The 20,289-nt window shown below is 33.4% G+C and overlaps 2 protein-coding genes across 3 annotated transcripts; both read left to right on the top strand.

Moving 5' to 3' along the window:
• The first annotated feature begins 710 nt into the window (after nt 1-710).
• On the top strand, nt 711-5,859 carry LOC112500302 (probable beta-1,3-galactosyltransferase 2). Of its 2 annotated transcripts, none has more exons than XM_025103753.1 (10): nt 711-1,028; nt 3,061-3,157; nt 3,252-3,313; nt 3,404-3,615; nt 3,699-3,762; nt 3,841-4,034; nt 4,412-4,499; nt 4,631-4,756; nt 4,831-4,940; nt 5,479-5,859. In XM_025103753.1, exons 1-10 carry the CDS (start codon nt 919-921, stop codon nt 5,625-5,627), a joined length of 1,212 nt encoding a protein of 403 aa, XP_024959521.1. In that variant the 5' UTR covers nt 711-918; the 3' UTR covers nt 5,628-5,859. The 2 variants fall into 2 exon arrangements, with proteins under 2 accessions (XP_024959521.1, XP_024959520.1); XM_025103752.1 differs by having other exon boundaries at nt 3,249-3,313.
• Nucleotides 5,860-14,141: 8,282 nt separating this feature from the next.
• On the top strand, nt 14,142-19,408 carry LOC112501129 (probable tetraacyldisaccharide 4'-kinase, mitochondrial). Its single transcript, XM_025104793.1, has 8 exons — nt 14,142-14,305; nt 14,439-14,565; nt 16,083-16,304; nt 16,903-17,052; nt 17,544-17,753; nt 18,852-18,911; nt 18,994-19,074; nt 19,174-19,408. The coding sequence occupies exons 1-8, from the start codon at nt 14,151-14,153 to the stop codon at nt 19,312-19,314; spliced, it is 1,146 nt and encodes a 381-aa protein (XP_024960561.1). The 5' UTR covers nt 14,142-14,150; the 3' UTR covers nt 19,315-19,408.
• The last annotated feature ends 881 nt before the right edge of the window (nt 19,409-20,289 follow it).

Here is a 20,289-nt window from a genome sequence, read left to right as displayed (position 1 = left end):
ATATAAAATTTAATAATCTTTTCTTTTATCTATAAGCATATCAAATTATCACTTTTATAAAAAAAATTGTTTGGAAGTTTGTTGAAATATTAAATACTTAAGAATTTTAATATTATAATTAATGTTGGAATATTTATTATTTTTATTTGAGATGGTTTTTTCATAGATGAAAGGAACATCTTTTTTAATTGGAATGATTATATTTGAATAAAACTTAGCTTTATACATAAAACTACTTCCTAAAAGTTTCATAAATAAATCATTTTCTATATCATTAAGACTCTGTTTGGCTCATGTTAAAAAATGAGAATGAGAATGAATTTTCATCCCCATCGGTTTAACCAGGAATAAAATATTGAGATTTTATGAGAATGAACTCATCATATTGTAAAAAAAAAAAACAATTTATTTTATTTTCATTCGCATCATTGCTTAATATCTTTAACCAAACACTATCTAAAATTTCCTTTAAACTTATTAAGCCCTAACATTAAGACCTCTACTTTCCTTTTCCAAACAATACTAGACAAACACATCCTAAAATTTTACAAAATACATTAATATTTGAGAAAGAAAGACGACCCAAAAACCGAAATGGCAAGTTTAGGGTTTAGAGAAAGAAGGTTGACTGAAGGGGGAAATACCAAAACCCAGGATACAACTGTTATCGTACCATACGACAATGCCCAAAACTTGTATAAACCCATTGTGGTGTCGGTGGGTATCTCTCTTTTTCCAATGTATTCCATTTCCTTCCACCCCCACCACTTCTCACAACTGCCCTCGACTCAACAATCACTTATTTCAAGACAAGAATCAGCAGAGCTGGTTTTGAAATCAAGAAATCTTGAAAGCTTGTTGATTCAGTTTCTCGAATGGGTTTATGCTTAAATTAGCTTTACAACAAAAATCACATCTATGGCTTGGAAGAACAGAGGAGACTCCAATTCGAGAAATTTGGTCTCAAGGAAATTGAGTTTTTTTCTATGTATTGGTTGCTTTCTTGCTGGAATGCTGTTCACCGACAGGTTTTCTTATTTGAATTCATATAATCATCATCTGCTGCTAAATTCTAATATTCTGACTCAAATGTTCACGATTTTGACCTTATTTTCGACAATGTGATTGTAGTTCCTATGTTGGACTAAAGATTGATGTTATTGTGATTGGTAATTGAAGTTTTGGGTTTTCGTGCAATTTTTTACTTGAAGATTCATCACTGTCATCTCCCAAAGTGATTGATGGTTGATGAATTATAGAATGTAAATAGAGTTAGGGATAGCTTAAACGCACACATGAATGTTACTACATTCACCGAGAGTAAGGAAGGAAATGGAACCTACATCGTCTAAACTTCCATTTTTCATATATATATATATATATATATATATATATATATATATTCAGTTTGATACGAGAATAATAACCAAATCAGAGATAAAAAAAGCGGTCGAATAGATGTGATTTTACACTAAATCACATGTGATTCACGCAACTTTGATCGCAACATGAGGTCGCGGGACATGTAACTCGAACACCTTTGCATTAACTGTTGATGTAAAATATACATGTAAGAATAAAAGGAGCCCCTTATATTTGCACTTGATTTGGCTGTTTTCATGTTCTTTTATTTAGTTCTTCTCTCGTTTGACCCTCCTTATATATACACACATATATACGAAGTCGGTCCTAATGTTTTGGATGCCCATGGCGGAAAGCCAAAAATTCCCCTAATATTAATATGTTAGAACCCCTTAGCTCTTTTAGAGACTGATTCAAATGAGTTCCACCGATCCTAAGAGTATGGTTAAGACAGAATGCATCTCTGTAAGCTAGGCGAGGTTGGTGCTAGACATATACTTCAATTACCCAAGACCCCTTTTGTAGTTATTTAGAGGTGACATGGAGCTGCCACACCTGCTTGGGTTCTGTTGTGTGAGAATACAAGGAGCCCCATTAGATTACTCTCCAAAGAGTTACTTAAGAGAGAAAAGACTTCCAACATATATATATATATATATATATATATATATAGACGAAGGATCGTGTGAGAATAAGTGTTAAGGAATTGGACCCTTGATCACTTTTATTCACAAAACAACCCATGAATTGCGCTTCAGAAGGGAATCGATCTGTGAATCTTATCGATGTTGATCCTTTGGTTCTCTTTGATTAGAATTTTGATCCAAGGGTGGAGATCCCTTCTCACACTTCTCACAATAACTTTCATCCTCACCAGAATCCAATCTATATATATTGAAGAGAAACGGTCTGAGTTCAGCTGGTCTGGGGCTCTAGCACGCCTCTTCCCACGAAGGCTAGATGGGTACTGTCCGAGTGTCAAGAGGAGGCAAGACAGGTGAGGGACCAAAACGAGCACAGGTTGTCCCAGAGTGTTGAGTCCCTGGTAGACCTTGGTTTTGACACCATGTGAGGATAGATAGAACCCCATTAAATTGCTTTCAAAAAGAGCCTTTGAGGGGAGAAAGGAGGTTCCAACATATATATGGAAGAGAAATGGGTCCAAGTTTAACCAGTGTGGGACTCTAACGTGTTGTTCCGAGATGTGCTTAGGGAACTAGACTATGAGTGTAGCTTCCCTTCAGCAGCCTTCTTGGGCATTTTCTAGATTGAGGTCTTTGTCTTTGTAGGCTTTCCACCTCAAAGATCCAATCGATAACTTGTTTTTTTTATCCTAATTCCTACCCTAACAAGAAGCTATATTTTTTGTAGTTGTAAGTTTGTAACAAATCCATGTGCATTTTACTTTGTTGGTCTAGTTTTCTTCCCGTGCTTCTTATGGTTTCGACTCCTAGTAAGTGTAATCAGAATATTTTCCCATAATCCCTTCCGATCTCATTAGCCGTCCATAATTAGGAGCATACAACATGGAATGGGCTGGACTATAGAGGATGGGCTTAGCTATACAGTATGAAATATACACATTAATAGTAACTATATATATATATAGAGAGAGAGAGAGAGAAAGAGAGAGAGAGAGAGAGAGTGTGTGTGTGAGAGAGAGAGATTTGGTGCTTACTGCTTTCTTTTTGGTGGTAGAATGTGGACTGAGCCTGAAGCTAAAGACATATCAAGACCAACTGGAACAGAAGCCGAAAAGCTTAAGTTATTAGCAGAGGGTTGTGATACAATATCAGTGAGTAATCAGCTACATAATCATCATCTGTTTTCCTTCTAATTATATGTGTTTTATTCAGATTTCAAGTTAAATTTTTTGTTTTGATTAGAAGGATGTAAGGAGGGATTCGAAGGACATAACTGGGGAGGTTTCAAAAACACATAATGCCGTTCAGTAAGCTTTGTTGCACCCTTTTCCTAGTTCTTTCAGTTTCCCAAAAGCGTAAACACCCATGTTAACTGGCTAAGATACTGTTGGATGCAGAACATTAGACAAAACGATTTCGAATTTGGAGATGGAATTAGTGGCGGCAAGAGCCATGCAAGATTCTATAGTTACGGGATCTCCTATATCTGACGATCTGAGGCTACTCAAGCCAGTTAGGAAAAGAAAATACTTAATGGTTGTCGGCATTAATACTGCTTTTAGCAGCCGAAGGAGAAGAGACTCTCTTCGTGCTACTTGGATGCCTCAAGGTTGTTGTCCCTTGTGCAATTTCCGCTGCTTGTAATATTATTTCAAACGAAATTTTGAAATTGTTTTCATATCATCAATTCAGGTGATAAACTTAGGAAGCTCGAGGAAGAAAAGGGTATTGTTATGCGATTTGTGATAGGTCACAGGTAGGCAGCACATATTTAACGATCATATTAATCTATTTATGCGAAATGCATACAACGGATTAAGTATTTTACCTGCAGTGCTACTTCAGGAGGCATTCTTGATAGAGCCATCGAAGCAGAAGAAAAGAAGCATGGAGATTTCTTGAGGCTGGAGCACATCGAGGGGTACCTTGAATTGTCTGCGAAAACAAAAACATATTTTACTACTGCTGTTGCTCTATGGGATGCAGATTTCTACGTCAAAGTTGATGATGATGTACACGTAAATATAGGTAATTGAGACCATGTTTGCAGTTCTAGCTTATTTTTTGAGCTTATTGAAAAAGCCCAATTTGGTTAGCGATAAGCTAGCTTTTTGAAAAGCTACTTCAAGTAGCGTTTTAATAAGTTGCAGGGGCTTTTTACATATTTTGTTTTCCAGTTATGCTCCTTGTATTTTCCTTTTAACTTTTCAACATGTCCTTTTAGGCCGTTTTACATTGGCATATAGCTTATCATCTAGTTTTTACAAAATATGACTAGTTTATCAACTATCTTATTAGCCAACAGCTATCTTATTAGCTAAAAACATAGCCTAAATCATACAACTTTACAAGACCCTTGCAATTTGTAAGGGTATTTATTTACAAAATTTGAATGTTAAATGAAGGTACGCTTGGAGCGACATTAAGTAGATACAAGTTAAAATCTCGTGTGTACGTTGGATGCATGAAATCTGGCCCTGTTCTTGCTCACAAGTAAGCCCATACGTAGCAATCTGCTGCTTAAAGTTATGATTTTGGAGTCGTTTTCTTGTTTATATAGCTTGATGGTGTATGTCTGGACATGTTCTAAGACTGATTTCTAACTTTGCCCGTTTTGCAACCAGAGGAGTGAGATATCATGAACCCGAGCACTGGAAATTCGGTGAGGAAGGAAACAAGTATTTCCGTCACGCTACAGGACAACTATATGCCATCTCAAGAGATTTAGCTACTTACATCTCGATAAACCAGTGAGCACCATATTTCCTTTTCTCTAAGCTCTTCTGTTCTCCATCTCATCTTTAGAGCATTTGGGATGTTTTAGAAATGTACTACACAAATACGCCAACGAGGACGTCTCATTGGGATCATGGTTTATTGGTCTGGATGTGGAGCACATCGATGACAGGAGGTTGTGCTGTGGAACACCACCAGGTAATCATGATCGGCTAGACTTAGACCTTTCTATTTATATATATGTTGGAACCTCTTTTCTCTATCAAAGGCTCTTTTGGAAAGTAATCTAATGTCACGTGGTATCAGAGTCAATGTCAAACATCCGGGACATTTGTGTCTATCTAGCCTCCATTGAGGGGCCGTGTTGAGTCCCACATCTTATATGGTAATAGAGCCAAGGTATATCATCTTAAGCATCTGTCTATCTAGCATCCGTTGGAGGGGGCGTGCTAGAGTCCCACATCTTATATGGTAACAGACGTCTACCATCCCCCAGGACTTGACATTCTGGGACGTCTATGCCCGTCTAGCGTCCATTGGATGGGGCATGTTGAGTCCCACATTGCTTAGGTTTGGATTTTTCTACTTTAATATATGTTGGAACCTCCCTCCTTTCTCTTTTAAAGAGATCTTTTGGAGAGTAATCTCATGAGGTTCCACATATCCTAACAATCATAACGCCTTCTTTTATCTTCTTTTTTCGTTGTTTGTGTTGATCATCTAAATTTTGGTGTAGATTGCGAGTGGAAGGCTCAAGCAGGGAACATATGTGTGGCGTCATTTGACTGGAGTTGCAGCGGAATTTGCAGGTCTGCTGATAGGATCAAGGAGGTTCACAAGCGGTGTGGGGAAGACAACAATGCCCTATGGAGTGCATCATTCTAAGGAGGAAAGATCCGATATGATATATGTTACATCGATGCGTCTGTAAAATAGAGAGAGAGAGAGAGAGAGAGAGAGAGAGAGAGAAGATAGAGGCTGCAGGCACAGGGGTTCTGCCTTGTTTTAGCTCAAGAGGAAGCTACCCCTGGCTGGCGCCAGACTGAGAGTTAAAAAGATGTTATTTTATGATTTTGAGCAACAATTTTGGTGCTCTTTTTGCTTTTCAGAAATTAGCGAAAACCATCGAGAGTATTGATACAAACCCAAGTTTGACACATGCAACAGCGACCAAGCCATCCGATACCTATTGTATGGATGTCTAAAGACATGGGTTTTAGAGACGAGAAATTTGTATTCGACATAAGGATCGACGGATCCATTCTTGTTTTTAAGGTCAATGCTAACCGGTCATGTTATGAGTCATCACAAGGGTGGGTGGGTTTAATGGTCTGTAGGATCGTACTGGCATGACACTATCCACCATGTTGGCATGTTCATGCTAATTAGCAGTTCCAACTCCATATCAAGAATATCGTCACTAGCATCAATATCGCCACTAGCACCAATATCGAAATCAAAGAATTAGTAGTTCTGTTCCGCCCAAAATGGTAATGGGCTTCAAGTTAAATGACTTCGAGCATCTCCAATAGAATCTCTAAAATAGAAAAAAAATAAAAAAAAATTGTTCTCAATCACAAATGTGGTGCTTGATTGGTTTTAGCTTGATTCTAAGGATCAAAAGTGTCTGGACGTCTTAGGTTCAAATCCAGACGAATAAAAATCTTCTTGTAATCATGGAGGTTCAAATACGGTGATTCTGGGCTACTCGCAAAGCAGGTGGTTATCTTATGATTAGTCAGTTCGCATAACGGATTGAATATCTAGATTAATAAAAAAGAAAAGAAAATTGTTCTTTATTTTACTATTGCAAATTCTATATATGTTTAAGATTAAATAAAACAAGAGAAAACTTCAAATTTAGAGTATTAATTAAAATTTATATCAGGGATAGAGAATTTTTTTTTTCTGTCTGAAATTAAATGTATTATTAATTTATATAAAATTCTTTACATTATATTGAGATATAAATTTATAAAATATTTTAATATATATATTTAATGTTAAATTTTTTGAAATATAAAATATGTGTAATTTTATTTTGTGATGTTAAGACTCTCTATCTATACTATATTATAAAATATATTTGATAAAAACTCTTAAAAATCGTTCTTTATGTATGAAATATTGTTTATTGATGCATATTATTTAAAATTCAAAATTACAAGTAAATTGTGTGCAAGTACAACTTACTAAAACTTTATGTTTGAATATGTGTAACTAACTACAGTATACAGATAAATATAATCAAATAGAGAATAAACATCTCATTTTCAATTAAACAAAAATCAAAAATGTAATTAAGATAATCATTGACTTCTAACATCATCAAAAATAAAAATCTTAATATTTGTATTTTATTCAAAAATAAAAACATCATCGCTTTCATAAAATCATATAAAACCATATTATAACATCGACTGAGACAAAAAAAACATTAAAATCAAAATATATCTCGTTATATTATACGAATATCCTTTTAGTTTTTTAAAAATAATTTGCTTGGGATGTACTTAGAGATTATATGATAGTCAAAATACATAACATCCATGACGATTACATGCAATCAAGCTGACATTTCCTTTGGGTCAATTCTATAGGTATTAGAAGACCCAGTTTCTATTCAACAAGTGGTCCTTAATCAACGATTCAACATAAGCCAAGTCTTATTTGGTTCAATATTCCCTTTTATTTATGTAAATACTCTAATTTATGCATTATATATGTTGGCAATATTTGTTTTATTTACAGGTTTATTTTATTTGTATTCATCTATAAAACATTATTGTTATACTGTACACCAATCAAGCATCATGTTTATTTTTCATTCGCAAAGATATATCATTAAGGCCTAAAAATAAGGTTGTTGATCGGTTGACATTTATTGGATGTGAGGAGAATCGAACCGATCCAAAATTTACTGTATGTTGGATTTTGCCAACCGATCCGATTCGATTAATATTGGATAACCGATCCAATCCAAACCAATCCAATGAATGATTACATCTATTGGATATTTTTATTGGATTTCCAATGGATGATCCGTTGGGATTGAACCATCCAGTGTGCTAATTCAATCAAATTCTCCAATAATAATACAAATTAATCACTTGTAATATGTATTAAAATCAACGCAAGAGAAGTTAAAAAAATCCAAAGCCTCACATAAAACAAATTCCAATTTAAGCAATGTGAAAATAAATTAATTGGATAATGGTTGGATGGACAACTGGATGATCACCAGATGATTAATTAGACGGGTAATTTGATTTTGATCGGTTCGGTTCTGTTTTGGTCGGTTCTGGACTGCCATCCGAGAACTGACCGATCTAAATTAAATGTTGAAATTTTCAATCCGATCCGATCCAATTATGGTCGTTCGGTTCTAATTGGATCAGTCGGTTCCAATTGGATTGGTTGATTTTATATACACCCCTATTTAAAAACATATAACATTTGATCTTACATATAATTTAATAAATTTATTGAATTAATAATTAAATATTCAAAATATATATTGAGAGAATAAAACTGAAAAACCAGTTAGATTATAACCGAACTTCCTGATAAGAGATTGTTGATAAGCAAATAATTATCAAAAAGACAATACTTCAACCAAGAGGAGCATGTATTAAAGGAATTTTAGATGCACATCTTTAAGATGATTAATAATGATATAATTTAAATAGAAATAATTATGGCCTTCATAAAAGCATATTTTTTTTTAAAAACGATACCACAATGATCAGGTAACAATGTATCTAAACAATCGAGAACAACAATTAAAGCTCAAATCACATGTCATTGATTGTTTCCATCTCTAGCACACGTTTCTCTCTATAGAGTATTACAATATGAGAGTTCTTACTAACAACTAAACCAACAAGAACTATTTATATGATTAACTAATTATAAAGTCAAACTACAATTAATTAAACACAAACTACAACATTGACTTTTAACTATCAGGAGAGGGATGTTGATAATGGTCGATGGTAAGGTTGGCATCATCCTTCACCCCTTCTAATATAAATAACGAGGATATAAAAAACCTCGTTAGATTATTCTCCAAAAATGCATTTTATAAGATAATAGAGGTTTCAACATACATAGAACATTATGGATCAAGTGTAATGGAAGCATATTCCATCACTAGTTACTCGTGCAAAAATGAAAACCACAAGAGTGGTGTCTGATTGATTTGAACTTAGACTCCAAACATCAAAAGTGTCTGGAGGTTTCAGGTTCAAATTCAAGGAGGAATAAAAATCCTCTTGTGGCCACAAATGTTCAAATGTAGCGACTCCGGCTACCCGTAAAGCAGGTGATCATCTTACGATTAGTCGGCTCGTCTAACGGATTAGATATTTAAGTTGATAAAAAATATATCATCAAAATAAAGAGAATTTATACAATACAAAATATGATATTTAAAATATTATCTATAAGGATAGAGAAAAGTGTCGTTAGCATGAGCTCAAAAGAAAAATATTAAGTTACAAATAAATAAATAAATAAATTTAAATCTGCAAGGGAAAAAAACATTCAAAGAGCATGCTGCATGCTTAATAATTCCCATGCTTTTCTTGTTTTAAAACATGAAACAAGAGAAAAGCAATGATCAGGTATATTCGTATTGACCACAATTCAGTAGACCTGCGTATCTGCGCCACACAGTTGTAGCACATCTCAATTGACCAGACTTCTTCACACGTAGTTGTTGATCTTTAATTTCTTTAATACTATTTTTCTCTGCGTGCTTCATACACACACACACACATATATATATATATATATATATACACACACACACACATCCCATTGTATATGCATAGATCCACACAAGGCCAATCTGTACAATCACATACTAAACATATTTTACAGATGGCCTCCTTGTTCGAGTTTTTGAGGTGTTTTTCAGAGACATCACCCACCGGAAAATTCGTATGTGACGGAGATGTATGTGTTTTGAGAAAAGGCAAATCCGGCGACGGTGATGGTAGCGTTAAGTTGAAGAAGAGCCAGAAACAACAACGAAGCATTCGAATTCCATTTATTCGACAAGCCAGTCAAAAACCTAATTAATCATGGAATCGTGTTATCTCTTCCGGATCGTCATCGATAGATAGATATATACAAGTAGCTTGTATATATCCAGTACTTCATTTGCCTCAAATGCAACCATTGAAGGTGCATCGACTGTTTACCAGTAATCTAATTGAATATCTTTGATGAGTAATTCTATTTGCTCATTGTTTTTTTTTCCGATTTATTATGTATAAATTCAAGTTAGTTATTCGAATGATTAAAACTATTTCAGAAGTTTGAATTCAAGTTTTATATATAAATTAAACAACAAATCAACAAATATGCATCAATTTTGAGTGGCATTACGACACATTGCTGTTAAACCACAGGCAATATATTATATATATGTATGTAATCATCTGCAATAACTTCGAAAACAGACGACAAGATGACATACCTTCCGATGAAACGATCTCTGCTTGACGACCGGAAAAAACATCCAGGTCGTGATCGTAGAGCCACCGGAACAAACTTATTGCATGTTAGGTGGCGATTAGCATATGTTGTAGTCAGAGCTTTCACCGGTTATGAGGAGATAAAGCTTGACGGAGTGAGCTCAGGTATGTAGTTGTGGAGGAACAAGGATCAACCGAACAAGTTGGCCACAGCACCGGCAGGCGTGTTGCCGGCCGGCGGAAGCGATGTTGAAAATTGAAAAGTGTGATCGCAAGAGACATGAAGGTGAAATCAAAAGGGTAAATTGACATTTGCAACCAAAGGCACAAAATTTTTGACCATACAACTTTTACCCGTTAAAGCGTGTTCGAAATTTTCTTCAAAATTCAAAATTTAAAATCTATAAAAAAAATTATTTCCAACTTCAATAATTTTTATATTTTAGAGATTATATCATTATTTATACTAGAATGATACTTGTATAATGAAGCGAGATATATTGAGATAATGTTTCGTTTTATTTTTTGTATCTATCGATGTAATACAGTTTTATATGACTTTAAGAAATCGATAATGTTTATATTCATAAATTTTTTGAAAAGAATATATCGATATTAATGTGAAATTAACTAGTTAAAAAATTCTCGTTTTTTATGTAATTTTTTTAATTCAAATTTTTTATTAAACATTTAATAACGAAGTAATTTATTTTGGTTTAATAATATAATTTTTATAAGGATAATAATTAAGTATTCTGCTATAAGTATAACTCAATAATTATCCTAATTATATTTTAGATTTTTTATTATAAAATGAGATGTTTATTCTATAGTTGATTATGTTTATCTGCAGTTAGTTGTGCGAATTCAAACATGAAGCTTTAATAAGTTGTAATTACGCATAATTTACTTGTAACCTCAAATTTTAAATAATATGCATCAATAAACAATACTTCATACATAAAAAATGATTTTCAATAGTGTTTGTCAAATACTTTATAAATGTATTCAATAAAATACTATTCTTTATAGATTTATGAATCGTTTACTAAGGTGTACACGGTTGAGTTGGGCGGTTTTGGACAGTTTTACACCTCAATCCAATAATGGCTCGAAAAATTCCAACCCCACCCAACTCATTCAAAATTGTAAATCAATCCAACCAACCTTTATGATTTAGGCTTTAGTTGTTAAGTTTCTTTTTTATATTTATTTAATTCTTATATATAATATATAATTATTATTTAACCCTCGGGTAATATATTAAAAAAATCATACCTTACAAAATAACATGTTGTAATGTGCCATAATATATTTTAATGTGTTATAACGTGTTATAATAGAAGTCAAACCTTAGAGACGAAGCTTTGATGCATAATGCGCCATAACAAGTTATTTAGAACTATGATATATATTTATATATATCATATATATAAATAAAAGCTGTCTTAAATAGACTAGTAATTTTTTTTATTCTTATATTATATATAAATAAAATTTTATAAAAGTTATACGTCAGCGGCGGGTTGACGAGTTGAGCTAACCCAATTCCAACCATATTAATTGGCGGTTTGACGGGTTGATGAATTGGGTTTAATTAGGTTGTTAGTGGGTTGGGCGGGTTTTGCGGGCTGACATTTTTTTGTGCACCCCTATTGTCTACTAAACGACTACCTGGTAAATGTGTAAGATCCCACATTGGTCGGGAGAGGAACAAAAGTTGTCTTATAAGGGGCTTGATACCTACTCCACCAGAAGCATCTTAAACATTAGTCCAGTCGTGCGGAAAATATTTGATGCGGTTAGTATGAAATGTTACAAATGGTATCAGAGTCGGAAACCAGATTTGGGTGCCACCAAGGATGATGGGCTCCCAACAGGGGTTGATTGTAAGATTTCACACTGTTTGGGAAGGAAACAAATGTTGTCTTATAAAGACTTGATACCTTATTCATCAAACACGTTTTAAAACTGTGAGTCAAAATGTACGAACAAAATGAATAATATATGGTACAAGTTGACCCAATAATTTCAAATACAACATGAAATTGGTCAAAATTATGGTGGAAATTATGGTCCAGCCTGAAAATTATGTTCCAACCTGAAAATTGGTCGAAATTATGGTCCAAAGCAATAAGTCACACAATTGAAAAACCTTTTAAAATTCGGATTTGATTTTCTTTTAAATGGTCGAAATTATGGAAATTTATAAAAATAGCCAATCTATCAAAGGGGTTTTATTTTTGTAGTCATTTTCATACTTGATTTTACTTTGTAGCCAATCTTTGCACTGAAAATTGGTTTCTGGCAAAACAAAAAGTGGAATATTTATGGTACGTTTGGTTTGCAGAATTGTTTTTGAGAGATTTGGATTTGAATGAATTTGAAATCATTGGTGTGTTTATTTTGTAGGATTTGGATCCTATGATTTATAAAAAAATATAAAAACAATTAAATTACATTTTTATTAATCGATTATTACAAAACAAATGTTTTTAACATTTTTTAAAATCTTATTGCATATAATATTACAAAATCCTATGATATTCTGAGCACACATTAGGATTTCAAAATCCCATGTTTGTATGATTTCAATTAAATCATAAGATTTCAAATCCAGATAATCCAACAAACCAAACATGAGATTGAAATGGATTTCAAATCCAAGTCTGTCCAAATCCATTCACTCCTGCAAACTGAACGAAACCTTAATACTTCCGAAGAAAGTTGAATCCTTACACAAAAAATAAAACCCTTATGCAGAAACCTTACACATGGAATTTTTAACGCTTAAAAAACTAATCCTTACAAATATACACAAGCTTTCTACATATTAAGGGGTTGTTTATTTGACTCTTAATAGTTCAATTAAGAGGAAACATATGAATTGTTAAGCGGTGAATTTTGTTTGGCAGAAAAAAAAAAGTCTGTCTCTTAATGGTTCTAAAATCATCTGAATAATTTTATATCAAGTGACTCCCTTAACTAGGGGTGCTCAAAAACCCAACCAACCCGATCAACCCAACCCAACCCAATGCGAAATAACCCAACCCGAAGCAACCCGATATCTAATCGAGTTGTAAAATTGTCAAATCGTAGGTATTGGGTTACTATTTTTTGAACCCAACCCAACCCGATGAACCCGATATCCTTCTATTTATTGGATTTAATATGATTGTTGAATTTCTATTAAAATATATACATTAGACAATTACACTATCATGTATGCTTTTCATATTCATATATTTTCAATCTATTCACATATCTATATAACTCATTCATATATATGTTCAATAACTGTGAACATATATATATATATATATATATAAATTGAGAAAATTAATTGAATGTAATATATGTAAGAAACATGGATAAGTTGTATCAAATGGTTGATGATGAAAAAAGAAATTATGAGTAGAGAAATAACATATTCAAGGTTAGAAGAATATTTTAATATATCAAAGTATCAACCCGACCAACTCGATTAACACGACCAATTGTAGTATTGTACGGGTTGGGTTAGTTGAGTTGTGTTAAGATTTTTCCAAACCATAAGCATTGGGTTGAGTTGTTTAAATGTCTTCAACCCGATCAACCAAATCCATGAGCACCACTACTATTAACCATTTAACATCTTAATTTTATTTTAAACAATTACCAAATAATTATATTTCATTTTACATTATATCATAAGAGTCTTTTAATCATTTTACATCAAATCATTCAAAAAAATATTAAAAAAAAAACTAGGTATCAACCTTGTCTATTTTTATGAATTTCGTTTGAAATTATACCCTGTGAACAAATACCTAAAATCCGTCGATTTTGCCGCCATCTTTGTTCACCTTAAACCCTCTTTAAAATTCTCTCTCCCACCATAACAATCGAACCTTCAGCATCATCAATGGATGAGAAATTGAGAAAAATGGTAAACCAAATAGCATACACTCAAAGACTCTATTCTCTGTCTCCTCTTCATCTCTCTCTAGTTCCTCTCCTCTTTCTATCTTCCTCCCTCTACAAAATCGCTCTATCCTTCCGCCACACTCTCTACCACTTTGGATTCCTTCGCAAACACAGGTATCTACATCAATCTCTCATCGATTTCATGTTATTTTTTGTTTTCTAGCTGAAATCGCATTAGGGTTAGTTTTCTTCCATTGATTTAATCTATCTCTATGTAGGTTTTGATGCGTTTTCATGGCTGTTGAAGGTTACCAGTGCCGGTGATCAGCGTCGGGAATCTGACGTGGGGTGGTAATGGAAAGACTCCAATGGTCGAATTCATTGCAAATTGGTTTGCTAATGAAGTTGGGGTTTCACCTCTCATTCTCACCAGGGTACTTTTCATCACTGTGTTGAATTATAGATACTGCTATACTTTGACTTTCAAGGTCAAACCATTTACTTTTTTAATGCAAAATTGATGAGATTTTGCTGCAATTTTAGCACCATAATTGTTCTAGTTCATTAAGTTTGTAGTGTAATGTAGTTAACAATTGTTTATGGGCATGTTTAATCTTTATTATCTTGAATTTAAAAGGTTAAACTTATTAGGTATTCAAAGTCAAACAAACTGCTATCCGAAATGGGTGTTTGGTTAGTTGTAAGCTAGCTTTTTGAAGCTCTACTTGAAGTAACGTTTCAATAAGTTCAAGGTTTTTTTTTTCCAATTAATTTCTACATGGCTCTTAGGTCATTTTACCGTATTATATATACTTTATCTGCTAGGTTTTCCCAGACATGACATGACTAGTTTGCATTCAGAGACGGACCTAGACAATTTTAAAGTGGTGGCAGTGCCACCATTTGACTATAAGATTCAAAGATATGGATATTTKTTCACAAAATAATCATTGGTCTATTGGTTAATTTTTTGCTTTTCATATGTAAGGTCCCGTGTTTAAGTCTTTTATTACAATTTTTTTAGAAACATAACAAATGGGAAACTAAAAGCTAACAACTAAGRAAAATGACGCAAATGGGATTCAAACCTGGGTGTGGGGTGGGAGAAAAGCCATTTAAACCGATTCTACCAAGGGAAACTTGTGTCATCATTGTATTTTCAAAATACATGGTTGCATGAAACAAAATGATAAGGTAGCACCTTTCACGACCCTATAATTTTTTACACTACGACTGAGGAACGAAGTGGTGGCTCGTGCCACCGTATCTATTAAAGTGGTTCCACCCCTGTTTGCAGGGTTGGACCCCATATGATACATACGTAGCTTGGGCCACCGCTTTGTTTCTCCATCGTAGTGTGAACTTTTTTAGGGCCATGAGAGGTGTTGTCACCATATTATATTGTTGGGTGCAACCKTATATTCCTTGAAACTACAATAATAACATAAGTTTCTGTAAGTAGACTTGGATTGCACGGTCTGTTCCCCCCTTCAGGCTTGGTTCCTATCCTATTTGTATCATTTTCTTAGTTTTTAGCTTTTAATTTCAGGTTTATTATGTTTTTGAAAAAACTAGGGTAAAAGACTCGAATACATGACCTTACATACTAAAAGCAAGGAACTAACCAATAGACCAAAGATCAATTGTAAAAAATACCCATAGATTTGTCTTTTTATAGTCAAATGGTGCCACAACTTGAGAAAATTTGTAGGTCCGCCTTTCTAGTTTGTCGGCTAGTTTATGTGCTAACAACTAGTTTTTTCTGCTAACAACTATTTGATAGATCAATAGCTAGCTTGTCAGATAGTTTGCCAAACATAGCGTAAGTTTTCCTTTGGGCAAAAATGCAATGGGGAGCTAAAGACCAATGGTCTAAAAAAGTTGATAACTTTAAGAACAAAACTTGTGAAAATGGAGGAGCTTAAACAATTTCTGTCACTGTGGTTGGCAGGGATATGGTGGCGCTGATGAAGCAAAAATGCTTCAAAGGCATTTCAATGGAACCTCTGTAAAGATTGGTGTGGGTGCAAATCGAGTGGTTACTGCTGCTTCTTTTCTTCATAGATATGGTTTTATTTACCCTCTTGATATCACACGTTTTGAGAAACCGACACCAAAAAGCCGAGTTGTTTCTGAGAAAATTGGAGTTGCAATTTTTGACGATGGAATGCAGGTAAAACCAATGATTCTTTCTTGATGGAGAAACTAAGGGTTGTTTGGTTCTCAGAATTCGAAGGAATTTGATGGAATTGGAATGACAAATTCTTTTGACCAAATTCTAATTCCTTTGTTTCATTCACTTCTTGAGATGGGTGGGATCCTTTAAATTCCACAAATTAATGAATTCATCATTCCTTGGCATAAGTGAAGGAATTGAATTCCATGGAAAGATCCAATTTTAACCAACATCGGCCACCCCTGCCCCCACCACGATCATGCTACTATTGTCACTGTCATTCCCCCACCCCTTCCCCCGCCCACCACAAATACCACTAGTGTCATCATCACAACTGTCACCCTCACCCCGACCACCAATATCACCATGCCACTAATGGAAATTTCAGTTCTTTTGAGAGATTCCATTCCAATTTTTACCAACCAAACGTGTGGTCAATTTTCATTAAATTCCATTCCAATTTCTTCGAAGTCAAATTCTTTTGATGAATTCTAATTCCACCAAATTCTATTATGCGAACCAAATTCCCCCTAACATTTTTTTAGATTGATTATGTTGAAAGGAATCGGTGTTTCATAAACGATATCTTTAGCAGCATATAAGCATGTTTCGTGATCTAGAGATTGTGATGGTGAATGCGTTGTCGCCATGGGGAAACCTCCAATTGCTACCGTTTGGACCTTTAAGGGAGCCTTTGACTTCCTTTTCTCGTGCTGATGCCGCTGTGATCCATCACGCCGATATGGTATAAAGATTCATCTATACCCTCTTATAAAGCATTTAGTCATAGGGTGTGTTGGTACACTGACGGGTGAGAGGGAAGTAGGTGGGTGAAAGAATTCTAGAGGTTTTAGGGTCATAATCTGACATGGGTAGTTTAGTAATTCACTTGATCCTATCTTTTTGTTCCACTCATATACTATCTAGTCTAATGTCCGCCTATGAGGTGTCCCTGTAATTGGGGTGACTTGAATGATTAGTCTGTGTGATTGTAATAGTTTTTCACATGATGGATTTTCTCTTAGATGCATATTTAGTCATTTATATATACTTATGTGTATATTGCATGATTGTCATTCTTATTTCGGATTTTTACAATAATTTTTTTTATATTATGCTGCATCGCACGGGTATACAACTAATATTACTTAAAAGTAAACATAAGAACGAGGGTGTTTATGCATTTGCATCTTTATATGATGAGAATATGATGAAATCGTTCTTCAACGATTGCAGGTACATGATCATAGTCTTTCCGTTATCAAATCAATAATTCTTGAAACGAATCGGTTTCTCCCTATATACCTATCGGCAGCAACTCCTTCGCACTTCTTTAAGGCATCAAATATCTCGTGCCGATTACCTTTAGATGTCGTGTTTGAAAAGACCGTTTTATGTGTTTCCGCAATTGGTTCTCCTAGTTCGTTCGTGCAGAGGATTGAGAAGGTACGATATCACTACAACAAAATCAACTTTATAGAAACCAGATATATATCTAAGGGCATGTTTGTTAGCAGCTTAATGAGCTTAATGGGACTCACAACTAGCTAATTCGGTCAACTATACATGATTGTTTGGTAGTGGCTTAATGATATAGAAAGTGACTTATTCAGTCGGCTTCTAAAGGGAACTTTATGCAAAAAGCCAAGTTTTTTTTTCCAAACTTGTCTCTCCAATAAAAAAAAACACGCTCCTTTTATCTATGAAAAACCCTTCCAAACAAAAACCTTCTCGATTTATACAGAAAGATTAATCCAGACACACGGTTTTATCTATACATGACTTGATGAAAAAACGACCAAAGAACCTCTAAATGTCCTATTAGACTGATTTATGAAACTTACGTTTATAAGATTGTACGTCCTATGTAAAAATGTTACAATAGGATGTTAGAACGTATTTGGGCATCAAGTTTTTTAGGACACCATAAATCCTATTAGCCTTTTTATACGACACCTTTAAAAGTGTCTTATGATACTATGAACACATCTCTTTATAGGACACTTTTAAATATTGTTTATAAAAACACTATTAAGACGTTTTATTTTAGAAGTGTTCTTAAAAATATGTTAGGACGCCTAAATAGTGTTTTATCAATGCATTGTAACACTTTTACATATGACGTATAATTGTTCAATCCTAAAACTTAAGTCCTATAAAACAGTCTATCATGACATTTACGGCTTGTTTGTAGAAGCTTAATAAGCTTAGTGGGACTCACAACTTATTCGGTCAGCTATATATGACTGTTTGATAGTGGCTTAATAATATAGGAAGTGGCTTATTCAGTAAGATTCTAGGTGGGAGTTCTTTCTAAACCTGTCCCTTCCAATTAAAAAATACGCTCATTCCATTTATGAAAAAATCTTCCGAAATAAAAACATTTTCAATCTATATAAACAAACTAATCCACACAGGTTTTAATGTGAACCAACCAAACAACCCCCTTAGATGTATTTACCGTCATATAAAGCTGACATTGTTGTAGTGTGTTCCTTTTAAGACTTACGATCCGAAGCCGGAACTAATTAAATTCTTTTGTAGATGGGTGCGTTATATGTTGATTCGCTAGACTATAGCGACCACCATCAGTTTCAAATGAAGGTATGGCCATCTTCTAACGGTTTATAAACTTATTTTCCAACGAACCATAATCGACTTATGAATCAATTGATACTCGATTTAGGATATCGAGATGATCAAAGCAAGACTTCAAAATCTCAAGAACAAGTTTGGTTCCAAACCCACCATTGTTGTGACAGAAAAGGTTTGCAGACCATCATCGATCTGCTTCTAGTTATCAATGTTCCGTAATTTCGATAGGAATCATGGTTTTAAAGGTCTGAATTTTAGGGGTTGGTTGCAGGATTATGATCGAGATAACAAGATTCTTATATGGTTGGACCCATTCGATGTTTTCGTGTTATGTTGCAAACTGCAGATTTTACGTCACAACGGTTATTCTGAAGATACCTTCAAGATGCTACTGACCCGATCCTTATGTTGAATCGGGCAAACCTTGAGGGTCAATTTAACTGGCGAACAAATGCCTGATCCTGGGGCTCGGGTTCCTCCCTGTAAGTAGTCGGTTCGACTATTTGAGTATACTAAAAGGTTACTTGCACGATGTAGCGAGATACATTTCGATTTTAATGTTCTACTTTATTTTGTGTCCCTGTCGATGTTATAGTACGATTTTATTTGTTTTAAGAAAGCAATAATTTGATTTTATTTTTGAATAAAATATAAATTAAAAAATATTATATAAAATTTAAATATATATATAAATATATATATATATATATATATATATATCAATGTTAATATCAAATCAACTATTTAAAAGATCTTTTTTATATGTAATTTCTTTAATTTATTTTTTTATTATAATTTAATTTAAGTTTAATTTATTTTTGGTTTTATAATATAACATTTTATAAAGATCATAATTAAGTATTTTGTTAGAACTCAGTGATTATCCTAATTAATATTTTAGATTTTTTGTATTTAAACTGAGATATTTATCCGGTATTTGATTGTGTTTATCTGCAGTTAGTTACACGAATTTAGATATGAAGCTTTAATAAGTTATACTTACGCACAATCTACTTGTAATCTTGTAATCTTTAATATAAGCTTTAATAAGTTATATTTTTTTATTCAATTTTTTTATAATTTAATTTATGTACAATAACAATGTAATTTATATTTGGTTTAATAATATAATTGTTTTATAAAGATAATAATTATTTATTTTCTTGGAACTCGATCATTATTCTAATTATATTTTAGATTTTTTATATTTTAAAATGAAATGTTCATTCTCTATTTAATTATGTTTATCCACAGTTATTTATACAAATTCAAACATCGAGCTTTAATAAGTTGTATTTATGCATAATTACTTGTAATCTTGAATTTTAAGTAATATACATCAATATACAGTACTTTATGCATAACAAAAATATATCGATATTCGTAT

The sequence above is a fragment of the Cynara cardunculus genome (assembly GCF_001531365.2).
Source record: "Cynara cardunculus var. scolymus isolate 2C chromosome LG 17, CcrdV1, whole genome shotgun sequence".
Taxonomy (NCBI): domain Eukaryota; kingdom Viridiplantae; phylum Streptophyta; class Magnoliopsida; order Asterales; family Asteraceae; genus Cynara; species Cynara cardunculus.
The sequence above is the reverse complement of the archived record's forward strand: the minus strand, read 5'-3'. Positions and strand labels throughout refer to the sequence as shown.